We start from the raw sequence: 21,562 nt of genomic DNA, 5'->3' as shown, positions 1-21,562 counted from the left end.
TTCTTCCTAACTAGTTGTTCGACCTCTCTCGTCACCCACGGTTCCTTCACCCTGTAGTTATGTCAATACCTAGTTCACTTTGCTTTTTTCTGTATTAGTTGTAGTATTTTGATACTGGTTGTCCTTTTGTAGTGCTTTTAGCTAATAAACATCTATAGTTTTTAAATAAAAGTGAGAAGCCCACTGTTTGTAATGAAATATTTTGGGTCGGGTTGTTCACCAGTGGAGAACTGTCAAAGCTTACAGAGTCATATTGATAGGATGCAGAGCTGGGCTGACAAGTGGCAGATGGAGTTCAATCTGGAGAAGTGTGAGGTGGTAAACTTTGGAAGGACTAACTCCAAGGCGGAATACAAGGTAAAAGGCAGGATTCTGGGCAGTGTAGAGGAGCAGAGGGATCTGGGGATTCATATTCGCAGATCACTGAAAGTTGCACACAGGTGGATAGGGTAGTTAAGAAAGCTCATGGGATGTTAGCTTTCATAAGTCGTGGGATGGAGTTCAAGAGCCGCGAAGTAATGATGCAGCTTTACAAAACTCTGGTTAGACCACACTTGGTGTCCAGTTCTGGTCGCCTCATTATAGGAAGGATGTGGAGGGATTGGAAAGGGTGCAGAGGAGATTTACCAGGATGCTGCCTGGATTAAAGAGTATGCATTATGAGGAGAGAATAAGGGAGCTAGGGCTGTTCTCATTGGAGAGAAGGAGGATGAGAGGAGACACGGTAGAGGTATACAAAATATTAAGAGGAATAGATAGAGTGGACAGCCAGCACCTCCCTCCCAGGGCACCAGTGCTCAATACAAGAGAGCATGGCTTTAAGGTAATGGGTGGGAAGTTCAAGGGAGACGTCAGAGGGAAGTTTTTCACCCAGAGAGTGGTTGGTGCACGGAATGCGCTGCCTGGGGTGGTGGTGGAGGCTGATACATTGGTCAAGTTCAAGAGATTGTTAGATAAGCATATGGAGGAATTTATGATAGAGGGATATGTGGGAGGAAGGGATTAGATAGTCTTAGGAGTGGTTTGAAGGTCGGCACAACATTGTGGGCTGAAGGGCCTGTATTGTGCTGTATTGTTCTTTGTCACTCATCAGCCTGGCTCTCTCTCTCCCCCCCCCCCCAACTCTCCACAGTTCTCCAACATGTTGCCGCTGATGGTTGGTCCGATCTTCCTGCGATCGCACGTGGCAACTGTGATGCTGTGGTTTTCTCTGGCAATGTTAATGTCCACCATTTCCCACTGTGGGTATCACCTCCCGCTGTTGCCTTCTCCAGAATTCCATGATTTCCATCACCTCCGGTAAGTACAGCTGGTAGCCACGAGCTGGGCTTCAGAAACCAAATCTCCCGATGGTCCATTTCCCCCTGGGGAGGTTGACTGAAGACCAAACATTGTGGTGTGCAGTGTGACAAATGTAACGCGAGAGCCTTTGGTACAGAGCAGGGACCCATCTTATCCTCGGTCTTGAGTGAGGCCCTTCCACAGTTTGACAGTGCAGTCATTGTTGCCTCTGACCCCGGGCAGAGGGTGGGCTAGAATTGGTGCTGAGGGCATTAGAAGCAGCACTGCACTGGCCCACACCCAGGAGCAGTCCCATCGCACACAAGGCCGGAGGCATTGCAGTTTTCCCAGGATGAGGATAAACCTCTCGTCCACAGTTGGATGTCTGACCAGTGGAGTACCGCAGGGATTAGTGCTGTTGTGATGTATATTAATGACTTGGATGTGAATGTAGGAGGAATGTAGTACATTTACAATTATCACAAAAGTTGGTGGTGTTGTGGATAGTGAGGAAGGTTGTCCAAGGCTACAGCAGGGAATGGATCAGATGGAAAATTGGAGTGTTGGCAGATGGAATTTAATCCTGACACGTACAAAATGATGTTTCTTGGGCAGTCAAATAGGGATAGGTCATGCACAGTCCATAGTTCCTTGAAAGCAACAACACAGATGAATAGGGTGAAGCAGGCATATGGAATGCTTGCCTTCATAGGTTGGGATATAGAGCTTAGGATGTTATGTTGCAACTTTGCAACACGGTGAGGCCACACTTGGCGCATTGTTGCAAAGTTGCACAAGCCGGATACAACATTGGCTTGTTCATTTCGAAGACGGTAGTGGTGGAAGGGTGGAATTCTGACTGGAGGTCTGTGATCAGTGGTGTTCCACAGTGTTCTGTGCTGGGACCTCTGGAATATATATAAATGACTTGGATGAAAATGTACGTGGGCTGATTAGCAAGTCTGCCGACAACACCAAGACTGGTGGAGTTGTGGATCGTGAAGGTGTTTGCTCGAGGATACAGAGGGACATAGATCAGCTGGAAAGTTGGACGGCATGCTTGCCTTCATTGGTCAGGGTATGAAAGTTGGAAAGTAATGTTGCAGCTGTATAAAACTTTGGTTAGGTCACATTTGGAGTACTGTGTGCAGTTCTGGTCACCCCATTACAGGAAGGATGTCGAGGCTTTGGAGGGGGTGCAGAAGGGGCTTTTTTTCTATAGCAGAATTTAGAAGGGCCAATAAAAAGGAGGTTGTGTTCAGCGGAGTGGCCATTGTCGGAGTGGACAGAGTCAGAGTGAGTGGCTTTGGCACAACAGGCTTAGGCATCAAGAGGCGGAGGCCATCTGCAACAACACTGGTGAGTAGCTGGTAAGTAAAGGTAAGATTTACTGTTATTGTTATACTTCTTAAGTAGCCTACAGCTAGGTAGGAAAAAAAAACTAGTTCAGATGGAGGGCAAGGTGAGGTGCTGCAGCTGCATGATGTGGGAGTGAGTGGACCCTGCTGTGGTGCATGGTGACCACATCTGCAGTAAGTGCTTGAGGCTGGAGGAACTTCAGCTCAGAATTGATGAGCTGGAGTTGCAGCTTCAAACACTGCGAAGCATCAGGGAGGGAGAGAGTTATGTAGATACTGTGCATCGGGAGACAGTCACCACCTTCTACCCCCCCCCTTAGAGCAGGTACTACTGGGGTCCAGGAGGCAGAGAGATGGGTGACTGTCAGGGGAGAGAGAGAGAAAAGGAACAGGCAGACAGTGCAGAGGACCCCGGAGGCTGTTCCCCTTAAAAACAGGTATTCCACTTTGGATGCTGTTGAGGGGGATGACCTACAGGGATCAAGCAGCAGTAGCCAGGTCTCTGGCACTGGGACTGGTCTTGCTGCTCAGAAGGGAAGGGAGGAGAAGAGGAGGGCAATAGTGATAGGGGACTCGATAGGGGAACAGACAGGAGGTTCTGTGGGTATGAACAAGAATCCCGGATGGTATGTTGCCTCCCAGGTGCCAGGGTCCAGGATGTCTCTGATTGGGTCCACAGCATTCTGGAGCGGGAGGGAGAGCAACCAGAAGTCATGGTACATGTTGGTACCAACGACATAGGTAGAAAGAGGGATGAGGTCCTGAAAAGTGAGTTTAGGGAGTTAGGCAGAAGGCTGAAGAACATGACCACAAAAGTAGTAATCTTGGGATTACTGCCTGTGCCACGCGACAGTGAGTATAGGAATAGAATGAAGTGGAGGATAAATGTGTGGCTGAGGGATTGGAACAGGGGGCAGGGATTTGGATTTCTGGATCATTGGGACCTCTTTTGGGACAGGTGTGACCTGTACTAAAAGGATGGGTTGCACTTGAATCCCAGGGGGACCAATATCCTGGCGGGGAGATTCGCTAAGGCTACTAGGGAGAATTTAAGCAAGAATTGTTGGGGGATGGGAACCAAACTGAAGAGACTGGGGAAGAGGCGGTTGGATCTCAAATAGAGAAAGCTTGTAGACAGTGCGAGAGGGAGGAGAGGCAGGTGATAGAGAAGGGACGTGCTCAGACTGACGGTTTGAGATGTGTCTATTTTAATGCAAGGAGTATTGTGAACAAGGCAGATGAGCTTAGAGCTTGGATCAATACTTGGAGCGATGATGTGGTGACCATTACGGAGACTTGGATGGCTCAGGGACTGGAATGGTTACTTCAAGAGCTGGGTTTTAGATGTTTCAGGGAGGCAAAAGAGGTGGGGGCGTGGCACTGTTGATCAGAGATAGTGTCACGGCTGCAGAAAAGGTGGACTTTATGGAGGGATTGTCTACGGAGTCTCTGTGGGTGGAGGTTAGGAACAGGAAGGGGTCAATAACTTTACTGGGTGTTTTTTCTATAGGCTGCCCAATAGTAACAGGGATATCGAGGAGCAGGTAGGGAAACATCCTGGAAAGATGTGATAACAGAGCTGTTGTGATGGGAGATTTTAATTTCTCAAATATCCATTGGCATCTAGAGCAAGAGGTTTAGATGGGGTGGAATTTGTTAGGTGTGTTCAGGAAGGATTCTTGACACAATATGTAGATAAGCCTACAAGGGGAGAGACTGTACCTGATCTGGTATTGGGAAATGAACCTGGTCAAGTGTTAGATCGCTCAGTGGGAGAGCATTTTGGAGATAGAATTATGATCACTATCTCCTTTACAATAGCGTTGGAGAGAGATAGGAACAGACAAGTTAGAAAAGTGTTTAATTGGAGTAAGGGGCTCCCACGCAGGAAATTGGAAGCTTAAATTGGGAACAACTATTCCCAGGGAAGAGTACAGAAGAAATGTGGCAAATGTTCAGGGGATATTTGTGTGAAGTTCTGTGTAGGTACGTTCCAACGAGACAGGGAAGTTATGATAGGGTACAGAAACTGTGGTGTACAAAGGCTGTAATAAACCTAGTCAAGAAGAAAAGAAAAGCTTACAAAAGGTTCAGAGAGCTAGGTAATGTTAGAGATCTGGAAGATTATAAGGCTAACAGGAAGGAGCTTAAGAAGGAAATTAGGAGAGCCAGAAGGGGCCATGAGAAGGCCTTGGCAGGCAGGATTAAGGAAAACCCCAAGGCATTCTACAGGTATGTGAAGAGCAAGAGGATAAGACGTGAAAGAATAGGACCTGTCAAGTGACACAGTGGGAAAGTGTGTGTGGATCCGGAGGAAATGGCAGAGGTACTTAATGAATACTTCAGTATTCACTATGGAAAACGATCTTGGTGATCGTAGTGACGACTTGCAGCAGACTGAAAAGCTTGAGCATGTAGATATTAAGAAAGAGGATGTGCTGGAGCTTTTGGAAAGCATCAAGTTTGATAAGTCGCTGGGACTGGATGAGATGTACCCCAGGCTACTGTGGGAGGCGAGGGAGGAGATTGCGGAGCCTCTGGCGATGATCTTTGCATCATCAATGGAGACAGGAGAGGTTCCGGAGGATTGGAGGATTGCAGATGTTGTTCCATTATTCAAGAAAGGGAATAGAGATAGCCCAGGAAATTATAGACCAGTGAGTCTTACTTCAGTGGTTGGTAAACTGATGGAGAAGATCCTGAGAGGCAGGATTTATGAACATTTGGAGAGGTATAATATGATTAGAAATAGTCAGCATGGCTTTGTCAAGGGCAGTTCCTGCCTTACGAGCCTGATGGAATTTTTTGAGGAGGTGACTAAACACATTGATGAAGGGAGAGCAGTAGATGTAGTGTATATGGATTTCAGCAAGGCATTTGATAAGATACCCCCATGCAAGGCTTATTGAGAAAGTAAGGAGGCATGGGATCCAAGGGGACATTGCTTTGTGGATCCAGAACTGGCTTGCCCACAGAAGGCAAACAGTGGTTGTTAACGGGTTGTATTTTGCATGGAGGTCGGTGACCAGTGGTGTACCTCAGGGATCTGTTCTGGGACCCTTACTCTTTGTGATTTTTATAAGTGACCTGGATGAGGAAGTGGAGGGGTGGGTTAGTAAGTTTGCGGATGACACGAAAGTTGGGGGTGTTGTGGATAGTTTGGAGGGCTGTCAGAGGTTACAGAGGGACATAGATAGGATGCAGAGTTGGGCTGAGAAGTGGCAGATGCAGTTCAACCCAGATAAGTGTGAAGTGGTTCATTTTGGTAGGTCAAATATGATGGCCAAATATAGTATTAATGGTAGGAGTCTTGACAGTGTGGAGGATCAGAGGGATCTTGGGGTCAGAGTCCATAGGACGCTCAAAGCAGCTGCACAGGTTGACTCTGTGGTTAAGAAGGCATATGGTGTATTGTCCTTTATCAATCATGGAATTGAATTTAGGAGCTGAGAGGTAATGTTGCAGCTATATAGGTCCCTGGTCAGACCCCACTTGGAGTATTGTGCTCAGTTCTGGTCACCTCACTACAGGAAGGATGTGGAAGCCATATAGAGGGTGCAGAGGAGATTTACAAGGATGCTGCCTGGGATGCAGGCATGCCTTATGAAAGCAGGTTGAGGGAACTTGGCGTGATGGAGGATGAGAGGTGACCTAATAGAGGTGTATAAGATGATAACAGGCATTGATTGTGTGGATAGTCAGAGGCTTTTCCCCAGGGCTGAATTGGTGGCCACAAGAAGACACAGGTTTAAGGTGCTGGGGAGTAGGTATCGACGAGATGTCGGGGTAAGTTTTTTACTCAGAGTGGTGAGTGTGTGGAATGGGCTGCCGGCAACGGTGGTGGAGGCAAATACGATAGGGTCTTCTTTTAGATAGGTACATGGATCTTAGAAACATGGGTAAGCCTAGTAATTTCTAAGGTAGGGACATGTTCGGCACAACTTTGTGGGCCGTAGAGCCTGTATTGTGCTTAGGGTTTCTGTGTAGAAGAGGTTCACCAGGATGCTGCTTGGATTAGAGTATGAGCTGTAAGAAGTTGGACAAACTAGGATTGTTTTCTCTGAAGTGTCAGAGGCTGAGGGATGACCTGATAGAAGTGTTTAAAGTTATGACAGTGATAGACCAGGTAGATATTTTTTCCCCAAAGTGGAAATGTCAAGTATTAGAGGGCAGAGGTTTAAGGTGAGGGGGGGAAAGTTTGAAGATGTGTGGGGCAAGTTTTTTATGTAAGCAGAGTAGTGGGTGCCTGGAACACACTGCCAGGGCAGGTGGTGAGAACAGATGCGACACCAGTGTTTGAGGCATTTAGCCAGGTGCACGGACAGACGAGGAACAGGATACAGATCACGTGCAGGCAGATGGGATTAATTTAAATTGGCATCATGGTCAGCACAGACATTGTGGGTTGAAGGGCCTGTTCCTGGGCTCTACTGTTTTATTAAACACAATAGATGAATAGACTTATTTTGCCTGATGTTTTTAAGCTGATGTGGACATTGACATTTTATAAAATGGTCTGGTTTTGCAGATTTGACCAGTGTTTTGGAGTGCTGGGAGTCTTGGATCGCTTGCACCAGACCGATACTGTGTTCAGAGCAAGCAAAGAATATGAGCGCCACACTCTTCTGCTTGGTCTTGTTCCTCTATCTGAGACCATTCCTGATTCCCCCAAGAAAAAATGAAGCTAGCCCAGAACCAGTGAGGCAGACTCTGCAATCCTTAACCTTTTATTAATTTTTAACCCTTTGATTGTGGTTTGATTTGATAGTGATCTTAGATTTTTGATTTTCTGAACTTTCAAATTCTGTCAGATCCAGATCCACACACAAGAAATGTTGTTTGAACAAGTCTATGGATGTACTGTGGAGATCTATGTTCTAGATGATCCTTACATTTCCTGTGGCATACTCATCGCTGAGTTAAGTTCACGATCTCCTGTTTGATGTGGTAATTAATTATCAAAGCCTATTTCACATTAGCTTCACACAGCTCATAGTTTGGATTGACATCATAGTTGGCACAGACATGATAGGCTGAAGGGCCTGTTCTTGGGTTGTACTGTTCAATAGCCCCACCCTCCCACATTACTCTACCTGAAGGAACCAAGAGTGATGACAAGGCTGTTGCAATGTTTACACATTTTCATTCTCTAACAAGAATGGTAACTGAATTGTGGGTCAACGTTAGCTGACGGGGGGAAGTGGGGGGGGGGGTGTTGTTTTCCTGTTATTTAGCAAAGGCGGTGAAATTTTAGCAAAAAAATGGTAGATACAAAAGTTTTGACAGTTAAGAATAAAAGCAGTTTAGTACTTTTTAAAAGGATCAAGATGGCTTGGAACTGGACCTCTTTGTAACCAGGGGGGAAATGAACATTGGCTGAGATGCAGAGATCTTGAACTGGCCTTGCTCAATGCTTGTGTTGACAGCAATCAGTTAATACTATTATTAACATTATATGTACAAATAAAACCAATTATTCAACCATTGAATCAGTGACCCCAGGATATATTTTTTTTAACCTCCACACAAAAAACAATCTTAGTTCTGGCCATTGCCAGCTGGATGACATGCACAGATATTGGGTTGAGTAACCCACAATGTCAATAAAACCATCTTTTAGCTACAGATATATATAGATCAGGTGGAAAGTTGGGCAGAGTGTTGGCAGATGGAATTTAATCCTGACAAATGAGAGGTGATGCATTTTGAGAAGTTAAATAGGAGTAGCACATGTACAATGGTAGGACACTAATGATCAGAGACCCAAGGGTCAAGTCTGTAGCTCCCTGAAAGTGGCAACACGGGTGGATAGGGTGGTGAAGAAGGGGTAATGCATGCTTATCTTCGTAGGTTGGGGTGGAGAATGTAAGAGTTGGATGTTAAGTTGCAACTTTACAAAATTGCCTTGGCCACACTTGGAGCACTGTGTGCAGTTCTGGTCACCACACTGGGAAGGATGTGGCTGCACTGGAGAGGGTGCAGAGGATAACAATAGACAATAGGAGCAGAAGGAGACCATTCGGCCCTTCGAGTCTACACCACCATTTTGAGATCATGGCTGATCCTCAACAATCAATATCCTGTTCCTGCCTTGTCCCCATATCCCTTGATTCCCCTATCTATAAGAAACCTATCTAGCTCCTTCTTGAAAGTGCCCAGAGAATTAGCCTCCACTGCCCTCTGAGGCAGTGCATTCCACAAATTCACAACCCTCTGGGAGAAGAAGTTTTTCCTCACCTCTGTCCTAAATGGCCTAGCCCTTATTCTTAAATCATGCCCCCTGGTCCCGGACTTCCCCAACATCTGGAACATATTTCCTGTCTCTATCTTGTCCAATCCCTTAATAATCCTGTATGTTTCAATCAGATCCCCTCTCAATCTTCTCAATTCCAGCGTGTACAATCCCAGTCTTTCCAACCTCTCAGCATAAGACAGTCCCGACATCCCCGGAATTAACCTCGTAAACCTACGCTGCACGCCCTCTATAGCCAGGATATCCTTCCTTAACCCTGGAGACCAAAACTGTACACAATACTCCAGGAGTGGTCTAACCAGGGCCCTGTACAAATGCAAAAGAATCTCTTTGCTTTTGTACTCAATTCCCCTTGTAATACAGGCCAACATTCCATTAGCCTTCATCACTGCCTGCTGCACTTGCTCATTCACTTTCAGTGACTGATGAACAAGGACTCCTAGATCCCTTTGTATTTCCCTGTTACCTAACTCCACACCATTCAGATAATAATCCGCCTTCCTGTTCCTGCTCCCAAAGTGGAGAACCTCACACTTATCCACATTAAACTTCATCTGCCAAGTATCTGCCCACTTACCCAACCTATCCAAATCACCTTGAATTCTCCTAACTTCCTCTGCACATGTCGCACTGCCACCCAACTTTGTATCATCAGCAAACTTGCTAATGTTATTCACAATGTCTTCATCTAAATCATCAACGTAGATCGTAAACAGCTGCGGTCGTAAACAGCTAACGGGAGACATAGGGTAGATAGAATCTTTTCCCAGGGTAGGGGTATCATAACAAGAGGGCAGGTTTAGGGTGAGAAGGAGGAGTTTTAAAAGGGATTTAAGGAGTAAGTTTTTCCACAGGGAGTGGTTGATATCTGGAACTCGCTGCCAGAGGTGGTGGTGGTATAAGATGCAATCACTGTTTTAGAGAAATTTAGACACACACATAGAAACCCTACAGCACAATTCAGGCCCTTCGGCCCACAAAGCTATGCTGAACATGTCCCTACCTTAGAGATTACTAGGCTTACCTATAGCCCTCTATTTTTCCCAGCTCCATGTACCTATCCAAAAGTTTCTTAAAAGACCCTATCGTATCCACCACCACCACCGTTGCCGGCAGCCCATTCCATGCACTCACCACTGAGTAAAAAAACTTACCCCTGACATCTCCCCTGTACCTACTCCCCAGCACCTTAAATCTGTCCTCTTGTGGCAACCATTCCAGCCCTGGAGAAAAGCCTCTGACTATCTACCTGATCAATGCCTCTCATCATCTTATCTTCCTCTATCAGGTCACCCCTCATCCTCCCGTCGCTCCAAGGAGAAAAGGCCGAGCTCCCTCAACCTGCTTTCATAAGGCATGCTCTGCAATCCAGGCGGCATCCTTGTAAATCTCCTCTGCACCCTCTCTATGGCTTCCACATCCTTCCTGTAGTGAGGTGACCAGAACTGAGCATAGTACTCCAAGTGGGGTCTGACCAGGGACCTATGTAGCTGCAACAATATCTCTCAGCTCCTAAATTCAATTCCCCCAATACACCATGTGCCTTCTTCACCAGAGACAACCTATGCAGCTACTTTGAGCATCCTATGGACTCGGACCCCAAGATTCCTCTGATCCTCCACACTGCCAAGAGTCCTACCATTAATACTGTATTTCGCCATCATATTTGACCGACCAAAATGAACCACTTCACACTTACCTGGGTTGAACTCCATCTGCCACTTCTGTCCCGCTGTAACCTCTGACAGCCCTCTGTACTATCCACTACACATCCAACTTTTGTGTCATCTGCAAATTTACTAACCTATCTCTCCCCTCTGAGAATGTGTATAAGGTATAAGGAAAGGTTAGGAGAGTAAAAGATTGTGAGCCCTGAGACATGAATTAAAGGGTACATCACTATGGCTGTAATAGACTGCTTGAAATAGCTGTGCTTCACTTTGCAGTGCCTTGTTCTAGCGATTTTGCTTGCTTCAGCCAGTTTTCTGCAGCCTTGAGGAATGATTGTACTGGTACTATCAGTTCCTGTCTCAGCAAGTCTGCACAATTGACTCTTGCTCCACTAAACTGACCCTGAGCCCACCATGAGAAACCTTATGTATACAAAGATAAGCGGTGGAACAAGATGGTCTGAAAAGATTAAGGAACTATAGCTTTAGTAGAAGTAGTAACTTTTTAAGTAAATTCCTTTGTCTGTAACCAATCGCGATGTAGAAAATAAGTGCAATGCTGCCTGACTGATGCATGATCATTCCTTATATGGTAATTGTTTGCATCTCTGAAAAAGTATAAGAATGTATGTAGATCAATGTACCTCAGAGACCACCCAGTCCGGGATGTAGGTGCCTGGCTTGGTGCCCTCTCTTCGGATCAAGTAATAAAGAGATTGAACGAGAACAGTGATCTTTTGAGTCTTCTCTCCGACCAAATTCGACACCTCCTCATCCAGGTCGTTTATAATAATCACAAATAGTAAGGGTCCCAGGACAGATCCCTGAGGTACAACACTGGTCACTGACCATGCAGAATACAACCCTTCAACAACCACTCTTTGCCTTCTGTGGGCCAGCCAGTTCTGGATCCACACTGCAATGTCCCCTTGGATCCCATTCCTCCTTACTTTCTCTATAAGCCTTGTATGGGGTATTTTATCAAATGCCTTGCTGAAATCCATATACACTACATCTACTGCTCTCCCTTCATCGATGTGTTTAGTCACATCTTCAAAAAATTCAATCAGGCTCATAAGGCAGGACCTGCCCTTGACAAAGCCATGCTGACTATTCCTAATCATATTATACCTCTCCAAATGTTCATAAATCCTGCCTCTCAGGATCTTCTCCATCAGTTTACCAACCACTGAGGTAAGACTCACCGGGTCTATAATTCCTTGGGCTATCTCTACTCCCCTTCTTGAATAAGGGAACAACAGCCACAACCCTCCAATCTTCTGGGACCTCTCCTGTCTCCATTGATGATGCAAAGATCATCGCCAGAGGCTCCACAATCTCCTCCCTCGCCTCCCACATCAACCTGGGGTACATCTCATCCGGTCCCGGCGACTTATCTAACTTGATGCTTTCCAAAAGCTCCAGCACCTCTTTCCTAATATCTACATGCTCAAGCTTTTCAACCCGCTGCAAGTCCCCACTACAATCCCCCAGATCTTTTCCCATAGTGAATACTGACGTAAAGTATTCATTAAGTACCTCTGCTATTTCTTCCGGATCCACACACACTTTCCCACTGCTGCACTCGATAGGCCCTATCCTTTCGCATTTCATCCTCTTGCTCTTCATGTACTTGTAGAACGCCTTGGGGTTTTCCTTAATCCTGCCCACCAAGGCCTTCTCATGTCCCCTTCTGGCTCTCCTAATCTCCTTCTTAAGCTCCTTCCTGTTATCCTTATACTCTTCCAGATCTCTAACATTACCTAGCTCTCTGTACCTTTTGTAAGCTTTTCTTTTCCTTTTGACTAGATTTATTATAGCCTTCGTACACCACGGTTCCTGTATCCTGTCATGACTCCCGTCTCATTAGAACATTCCTATGCAGAGCTCCACACAAATATCCCCTGAATATTTGCCACATTTCTTCTGTACTTTTCCCTGAGAACATCTGTTCCCAATTTAATCTTCCAATTTCCCGCCTGAGAGCCTCATAATTCCCTTTACTCCAAGTAAACGCCTTTCTAGTCCGTCTGTTCCTACCTCTCTCCAATGCTATCGTAAAGGAGATAGAATACCAAGTCAAACACAGCCTCTCTTGTAGGCTTATCCACATATTGTGTCAAGAGTCCTTCCTGAACACACTTAACAAACTCCACCTCTCACTGTCTGGAGATGCCAATCGATGTTTGGGAAATTAAAATCTCCCATCACAACAACTCTGTTATTATCACACCTTTCTAGGATCTGCTTCCCTATCTGCTCCTTGATATCCCTGTTACTATTGGTACTGGAATTGGTTTATTATTGTCACTTGTACCGAGGTGCAGTGAAAAGCTTGTCTCACAAACCGATCGTACAGGTCACTTCATTACACAGTGCAGTTACGTTGAGTTAGTACAGAGTGCATTGATGTAGTACAGGTAAAAACAATAGTACAGAGTAAAGTGTCACAGCTACAGAGAAAGTGCAGTGCAATAAGGTGCAAGGTCACAACGAGGTAGATCATGAGGTCATAGTCCATCTCATTGTTTAAGGGAACCGTTCAATAGTCTTATCACAGTGGGGTAGAAGCTGTCCTTAAGTCTGGTGGTACGTGCCCTCAGGCTCCTGTATCTTCTACTTGATGGAAGAGGAGAGAAGAGAGAATGTCCCGGGTGGGTGGGGTCTTTGATTATGCTGGCTGCTTCACCAAGACAACGAGAGGTAAAGACAGAGTCCAAGGAGGGGAGGCTGGTGTCCGTGATGTGCTGGGCTGTGTCCACAACTCTCTGCAGCTTCTTGCGGTCCTGGGCAGAGCAGTTGCCATCCCAAGCCGTGATACATCCAGATAGGATGCTTTCCATGGTGCATCGGTAAAAGTTGGTGAGAGTCAAAGGGGACAAATGAAATTTCTTTAGCCTCCTGAGGAAATAGAGGCGCTGGTGAACTTTCTTGGCCATGGTATCCATGTGGTTTGTCCAGGACAGGCTGTTGGTGATGTTCACTCCCAGAAACTTGAAGCTGTCAACCCTCTCAACCTCAGCACCATTGACGTAGACAGGTGTATGTACACGGCCCCCTTTCCTGAAGTCAATGACCAGTTCTTTCATTTTGTTGACATTGACGGAAAGGTTGTTGTCATGACACCATTCCACTAAGCTCTCTATCTCCTTCCTGTACTCCGACTCATCACTGTTTGAGATACGGCCTACAACGGTGGTATCATCTGCAAACTTGTAGATGGGCGGCCTATAATAAACACTCAGTAAAGTTATTGACCCCTTCCTGTTCCTAACCTCCACCCACAGAGACTCCATAGACAGACCCTCCATGACGTCCACCTTTTCTGCAGCTGTGACACTACCTGTGATCAACAGTGCCACTCCCCTACCTCTTTTGCCTCCCTTTCTGAAATATCTAAAACCCAGCACTTGAAGTAACCATTCCAGTCCCTGAGCCATCCAAGTCTCTGGCCACCACATCATATCTCCAAGTATTGATCCAAGCTCTAAGCTCATCTGCCTTGTTCACAATACTCCTTGCATTAAAATACACATTTCAACACGGTCTGAGCACGTCCCTTCTCTGTCACCTGCCTATCCTCCCTCTCGTACCTACTACTAGCTTTCTCTATTTGAGAGCCAAACACCAAATAGACAAGGGATAGAAGGATACGGTCCTAATGTGAGCAGATGGAATTAGTGTAGATGGACAAAAAAGGTCAGCATGGACATGAGGGCCAAAGGGCCTGTTTATATGCTTTACAATACACAGATCAGCTAATGAGGCCATCCTGTTCAAAATGGGATTACTGGTAAATCTGCTCTTCCCTCCTGCTCCCTCAATAGTCCAATGACAACATTTTACAGGGCAAGGTGGGTGAGTGTGGCTGATTTTCCCCTAATGCTTCCTAGATCACTGAGAAAAGTTTAAATCTGAGGTTAGCATCAAGCTAGAATCCTGGCCAGTGAACCAGAAACACAAAAGAGAAGTGTGGGAGTGTCCACTGATGACATGGGGTAGTTAATTTAAGTACCTCTGTTGCACTTAAGGCGACTGGTTCCAGCCACAATTATGTTGCTTCAGTCAACTCTCTGGGATTAGTAGATAGATTATGGATTCTGCATTGCTGTCTCAGCTACCTATACCCCACCTCCCAACTTTGTTGTTGTGATCAGTACATTTACCATCTTCACAGTGCCTGCTGGAAGCAGTGAAGAGACTGTCCCTGACTCCATCCCACAGTTGTTACTTGCCAAAGTAGTGACACAAGCAGAAATGAAGAACATGCACAGACACAGTAGTGTAGTGGTTAGCGTAACGCTATTACAGCACCAGTGACCTGGGTTCAATTCCGGCCACTGTCTGTAAGGAGTTTGTACGTTTTCCCCGTGTCTGTGTGGGTTTCCTCCGGGTGCTCCAGTTTCCTCCCTCATTCCAAAGACGTACGGGTTATGAGTTGTGGGCATACTATATTGGCACTGGAAGTGTAGTGACACTTGTGGGCTGCCCCCAGAACACTCAACACAAAAGATGCATTTCACTGTGTGTTTCAATGTACATGTGACTAATAAAGATATCTAAACATGCCTCCTTTCTTGAACATGTCAAGTCCCATCACATCATTTAGAGGGGGTTCCCTGCTATTTGCCACAGGGCAAATCATCAGAAAGACCCACTTCAGCTGTCTCCTTCCAGTGATTGACGAGCTCCTCCCAGAGTCACAATGAACATTTCTTAATCACATAATGTTCAACAAAAAATTAGACAGCAGTAGTAACAACCATACATGGCCTTTGATTTCAGAGGTGCTCAACTCCAGTAACCAAGAGGGACTGGTTATAAAGAATCCTTATTCAGCTGCCCTCAGATGTTCATTAGCTGGCTGAATCTGCTGCACAATCCAAACCAGTGTCCATCACACACCCAATCCCAGCAAGGCTCTGTCATTGTCCCTACTCTCTAAATCTTCCTCACTGCACTTCACCGCCAACAACTCACAAAGAGAAATTAATCTGCACAATGAGCTGGAAGCTGTTAACCTTTGTTGCTTCCATTCCACCATGGTGCTGAAAGGATTTTCTGAAGGTTCAAGGTGAGAGGAAGAGGTTATGCACCAACCTGTGCCTCTAGGACTAGTTACCATCAGCAGCATTACTGAAGGAGGCAGGAAGCCTACTCACTGAAAGAAAGATAATCCATGCTTACATTAAATAAACAACCATACAAAATTTTCATTTTAGTGTTTTTTTTAATTTTTTTGTGAATTTTAATTGATTTTTTATATAAAAGGAAAGCAGAGTTACCACAAATTACAAAGGGCAAAACACTAGCCAGAAGGAACCACATCAGACTAAAAAGCAAAGACTCTAAATGATTAAGTTTATGTTACAAGCTCTTGTTCAAGTATCTTACAAGTTTTGTTTTAAAAGTGGGATAAGTCTGCATGTGGTAATTTCTAGTATTACAGCAGCCAGCATAAGGAGATTCACCGGCATCCTAACAGGCACTCTGAGCATTCCACTTCAGACCAGTGTCCCACTGTGTGCACTCAACCTACTCAAACTGCTGGATAACTGCAGACCTGTTCATGGCTCATAAAAGTACCGCACCCCCTTTGCAAATCATCAAGCTGTCAATTTTGAATTGGCTGCACTGATAACTGAATATCTTATCGACACTCCTGGCGATGGAGACCAAAGACCATCAAAAGTCAAGCACTCATGACAGAGGAACAGGCTTGGAAGCACAAGTCAATAGGTTAGGAGATTTCCAAATTTAGCAGCGATGAGACATTATTGGGAGCTAGACTTTGAATTACTTTGATCTAAAAGGGAAGCCATTCGGTGCTCCAGTGACTTTATTAATAGAGATCAACCCAAAGTCTCCAGTGTCCCCAAGTCTCTGCACTCCTGAATGGGCAAACTCTTGCATTCAAATTAAACATCACAATAAACTCCATCCCACTTAGTGAGAGGCTTTAAATTCAGTTGAATTTATTAACATTAAACAATGACTTAGTCATGTTTGTGAACTGACTAGAGATTGAAGTGAAATGGAAGAATATCACTAGTATAAACGCATTGGAGGAAGGCTGCAGAGGCAAGTATTCCACAACCATCAAAAAGAAAACCAGTGCAAACCCAACCACAGCAAGAAACTCTCCAAATTCAGCACAATGTCTGAGCCATCAGGCACTGCTCAACCACCTGAGAACTGAGTATCAGCAAAGGAATTAACTTTCTCCAGAGCAGTATATTCTTCCTCTTCATTCTGTCCACCCCGCCCCCCCCCACCCTCCAGTCCAAAAATCCCAAGAATTTTACAAGGCAGTTTTAAAGATGCGTTTGGACTCACCCAACTTGCAGAGTATTTGAACAGAGTTACTCTTCAAGTTCCGTTCTACCAGAAGCTGCCAAATCTGTGCCGCAAACACTATCTGCATCAACACAAACTCAACCCCTAGCTGGCTGGACAGATAGTAATTTCCCATCATTTGCTGACTGCCTCAGTGCACTGAAATATTCAGCCTGCAGTTCCCGAGCCTGCCCCTAGTCCCCATAACCACTCTGTCTTACTCACCTGAACCCGTGCCACTCCACACAGAACCCCTGCTCAATACCCTCATCCTTTATCATGCTTACAGCAGAACAATTAACAGGAAGTTCATACTGCAGTTGGGCAGCTGGAGCTTTGCTCCATTAATCGCACTCAGCAACAATTACTCAGTGAACAAGCCTGATGGTAACAGCTCATTTCCAGAGAGGTGACTATTATGTTCTACCCAACAGCTTCTAACTCTAGTGGAAATCAGATGATTAATGGGTTTTTACAGGTGAGATGATCCTGAATGACTGAGGGACATTTTGCTTTTACCAAACACTCATCACATCACCACGTACTCTCAATTCATTTTGCAGCTCTTGGGAGCTCATGAGATAACTTTGGTTCAGTGAACTCCAAACTTCAGTTTATGAACTTTATATTCTGCATGGGAAGTCTCCTGGAAAATAGGCTTACAAGCTCTAAATACGATTTCTAAACAGAAATCACGTAACCATTTGGGGACAACCAAATATTGTCCATGTTTTGACAGGGCACCCAAGAAAAAGCCAGAACTTTAAAACCTGAAGGGAGAATGGGCAGAACTAAGTGAATCAAAGAGAGCGCAAAGAATGGTCCTGGGGAGTGCACGTTACATCGCAAGTTAAAGCTGGTTCTCAGAAGAGTTAGTGTAGATTCAGTATTCTGTATGCCAAAGGTCCGACTTTCACGGTGATGTTAGTTCTAATGTACTTCAGCACAAGACACTTGTAGGATGTTTACAACCATTTTTTTCTCCTAAGTTTTCTACCGAGCAGACCCGAGTTGGTTACTGTCTCAATCTGGGTAAAACTGCTGCAAGTAACATGGCTCAATTATCTCCAGGCCTGAATTTCACTGGCCTGAGAGAGCGATGTTTAGATAGTGTCACATGGAGGGCTAGTTTAGTTCAGTATTGGATAGTTAACAACAGATGTGTAAAGCAGGTTTCTAGCTTGATGCATTTTAAGTAATCATTATGCTGTCACCAGGTAGTGACTACAGCAAAGTAGGGCAAAATGGGCAAGAGCCATGATCGAAAATGAAGCGGTGATGCATGGGGAGAAGGCGTTTACTCTGCTGAATGGAGGCACGGCAGGTGAAACAGGCTGGTGCTCCTGTGGTGAAAAAAATTGGGGATGGATCATCAGAGGCAAGTGATTCAAAGGGTGGGGACGGAAGAAGGGAAATGCCCATAACATGAATTGACCACACAAGCTGCATTTTTCGCTTAGAATAAATCCACAGCACCTTTTGTTTAAACGTATGCAACTGACTTGTATTCAGCATCTGCGAAACCCAGATTTTTTCTTTGGCAAATATGGCTAGATTCTTAAAGATTTCTTACTTAGGAAAAAAAGACATTCAGCTACAAGCTTGTGGACTTGCGTTATATACAAATTGTCCCGTGAATCACACACTGGAATTTTAACTGCAACAGTGTGATTTCAGTACACTAAACGGCAAAGAGAAGCTCTACGAATATTCCAAATTACCTGAAATAAAACATGTTCTTGTTTCAGAGGCATTTTTAAAGAAATTCATTAAATAAAAGCAGCTTCACATTACCAGAACTGTGCTGGTTGTGCATTCAGGGATCTCCACCTGAATTACACCAACAATCCAGCCTCTTAGTTGCAAATAAATCAATCTGTTATGTATGAACATTCTGGTTAAGTAGAGAAAACCAGTGTCCTGTGAGTGATCTCAGTCCTGGAGCTCCAGGGAGTCAGTTACAGGAATCCTGGAAGTTTATGGGATGACTGGAAATGTGAAATGTAAACAATGTGTTTTCAAAATCACAAACTAGTGTCAGGTTATAATCGACTCTTCAAACACCATCAGGCAGCAATCCGGAAATGTTTGCAGTCAGGCAATTTTGCTTCTAGCATCACCAAACATTTTCAGGATATATCTAATCGTGGTGAGGTTAAAGGGGACACATCCTCCTGAAAAGCACGACAGCCCTGGGAAGAAGGGCCATTACCCAGGACTAATACTTTATCCCACAGTCCCTACATTGAGCAAGCTGCTTGGTCAGCAGTTATTATCAGCAGTTCTTATCCCACATCTTCAGTAAGAATTAGCATTGATAGATAAAACATCCAACAGCACGGATTGAGGAGTTTAGCCCTTCAGTGAGTTCAGCACCAAGGAAATAGGAAGACAAAAGCTGTACTCAGTGATACCTGCCAGATTCTACATTGGTGCATGGGACCAGTCACGTGGAGATACACTTCCCAAATAGCGAATACATCCCAAATAAATCAGGCCACTTCAACCGGGAGGGAGGGGAGCCTCAGGAAAAGAGTTTACTGACTGAGCGAGAGAGACAGGGGGCATGTGCGTGAGAGAGACAGAGGGGGCATGAGAGACAGTAGGGGCATACGCAAGAGAGAGGGCGTGCGTGCGTGCGAGAGGCAGGGGCTGCATGCAAGAGAAACAGGTAGACTAAGAGAGATGTAAAAGGGGAGAAAGAGCACGAAAAAATGATGAAGTACAAGAGGATGAGCTCTAAATGCATTGAAAGAAAGGCGGAGAAAATTAATTCTCCTCACTAAAAGTGTCACCCAACCCTTGGGCTACTGAGGGATCAAACTTGCCAGCAGTTCTGTGAGGGACAAACAAACCCAAGTTTGAGCTGGAGCTGGAAAGGCTCAGCCAGGTTTTCTCATCACCAGCTCGTCCTCCAGGGCCTATTCATGCCATCCATGAGATACATGCACAGCAAGCACAACATATTAAATCCCGATATCACCAGCATTACAATAGCACATCCCAATATACTCTGACACAGCAAACCTGCAACAATTGCAAGGCTCAATTTTTCCCCATTTACTGCTAACCACAGACCACAATAAAAGTGATGATTTAACAAGATGATGCTTTGGCTCCTAGTGAGGGTTGTATTTCCAAGATAACAAGCTAGATGGGACTTCAGATCACCACTTTACCAGGACACCAAAAATAAACTACACCGTGACATCCCTACGTAACACATGACAGTTGAGAATGACGTTGCCCAATATAATTTCAGCAATACTACTCCAAGCAGACAGCTCATCAGCTCTGACGAAATCAGACTGTAGAATTTTTCAAGGTGTTGATGGCTTGAGTTCGACAAAATGAAAGAGACAACTGGATAGTAGCAAGTACGATTTGTGGCCATAGACACTGCAGCAGTGACCCTGATCGAGAGTTTCATGTGGGGCCAATGAGCTACTTCCTAACGTCGGTATCTCTAGCTATCAGGCTGTTGAAGTTCATTCCACCAAATGGAATAAGGCCTGAGATAAAGTACCTGTCACGCAATAGGATCTGCATTTTAAATCACCATCCCTATTCGATCCCGCCTGCGGTAATTTGTAATCGGGTGCAAACAAAACCTTGACAATTCAAAATCCAGGATAAGGAACTGATAATTTTATCAACATTAGCAGGCCAATAGGAGAGTTATTAGCTGAGCGAGCAGAATTTAACTACGTGCTGCTCAAAAACAGGAGCAGGCAATAATAAGGCATCTTTTTAATCCCATTCTCCGCTGGGGAAGGGTTCAGATTTTTTTGGATATCTGAGTGAAGCTGTATTGTCGACTCCCAAATCAAGCAGATGAATTATATTTCAGACAATTGTTTTCATGCAACATTCATTCGTATGGGTGAAGGCTGTGAAACCAGCTCCGAATACAAGTCTTCAGGCAGTTGATGCAATTGCCCACTGCCCAGCGTTGAAGAATGTCTGATATTCAGCCCAGTTTTTCTGTAGCTCATTGAGGTGACAATACCAAAGTTCAAATAAAGATCCAGGGTTGAGAGGAAGAGTCAACTCTCTATTTATCTGTGGTCTCAACTTGCAGGCGTTCTGCTGAAGCACCCTCCAGGCTCGGAGTAGAGTTGGCTCCTTGGGTCATGCTTTGAGAGGGGAGCGGTGATCCAATCTCGGCCTCGCTGGCAGCACCAGAGGTTTTACTGGAAGACACGGATGGCAGCCGTCGCTTTTCTTCACCTCCCAGTGAATGTCGCTTGCGGCCAACTTCATCACAAATTGGAGGCTGCAACAAAAAGAGCGACTTCATTCTGTGCCCCAGTGGGCTCACTTTTAGCTAAACGTTTTATAATTTTACAACTGAGAAATATGCAGGAGTTCAACAAGAGCATGGATTAACATCTATTTAATGTATCCATTCACACAGGGACATCACTTCCACTTTAAGACATTGCAGGGAGCATCCAAACACTACTGCTAGTATGAAATATGGCAGTCACCCACCACTGAAGACCTTAATGAAGTTTCTCAAGTGCAACCAGGAAGAACAGTACTGAAATCAAATTGATACTGGCTCAGGAGGAATGGTAAACTGAGCAAAACTGCAGGAGGTCACAAGCATAGAGCAGAGCAGTCAGTCAATGTTGCTTAATGTGAAGAAATCTCAAGTGGAG

General features: G+C 45.0%; 2 protein-coding genes across 6 annotated transcripts in view; one reads left to right on the top strand and one right to left on the bottom strand.

The window, feature by feature from the left end:
• The window catches only part of faxdc2 (fatty acid hydroxylase domain containing 2), a 50,199-nt gene extending 38,910 nt beyond the window's left edge, over positions 1-11,289 (top strand). For both annotated transcript variants that reach the window (XM_052015323.1, XM_052015324.1), the window contains 2 exons: positions 1,133-1,299; positions 7,168-11,289. In XM_052015323.1, coding sequence (XP_051871283.1) covers positions 1,133-1,299; positions 7,168-7,321 — 321 coding nt within the window. In that variant the 3' untranslated portion in view covers positions 7,322-11,289. The remainder of the gene's footprint in view (positions 1-1,132; positions 1,300-7,167) is intronic.
• Positions 11,290-15,772: 4,483 nt separating this feature from the next.
• Positions 15,773-21,562, bottom strand: part of LOC127570067 (la-related protein 1-like) — a 210,005-nt gene continuing 204,215 nt past the window's right edge. For all 4 annotated transcript variants that reach the window (XM_052015316.1, XM_052015317.1, XM_052015318.1 and 1 more), the window contains one exon: positions 15,773-21,174. In XM_052015316.1, the coding sequence (XP_051871276.1) occupies positions 20,953-21,174 (222 nt within the window). In that variant the 3' untranslated portion in view covers positions 15,773-20,952. The remainder of the gene's footprint in view (positions 21,175-21,562) is intronic.

This window comes from Pristis pectinata, chromosome 4 (genome assembly GCF_009764475.1).
Source record: "Pristis pectinata isolate sPriPec2 chromosome 4, sPriPec2.1.pri, whole genome shotgun sequence".
Lineage (NCBI taxonomy): Eukaryota > Metazoa > Chordata > Chondrichthyes > Rhinopristiformes > Pristidae > Pristis > Pristis pectinata.
This window is presented reverse-complemented; position numbering and strand designations above follow the sequence as displayed.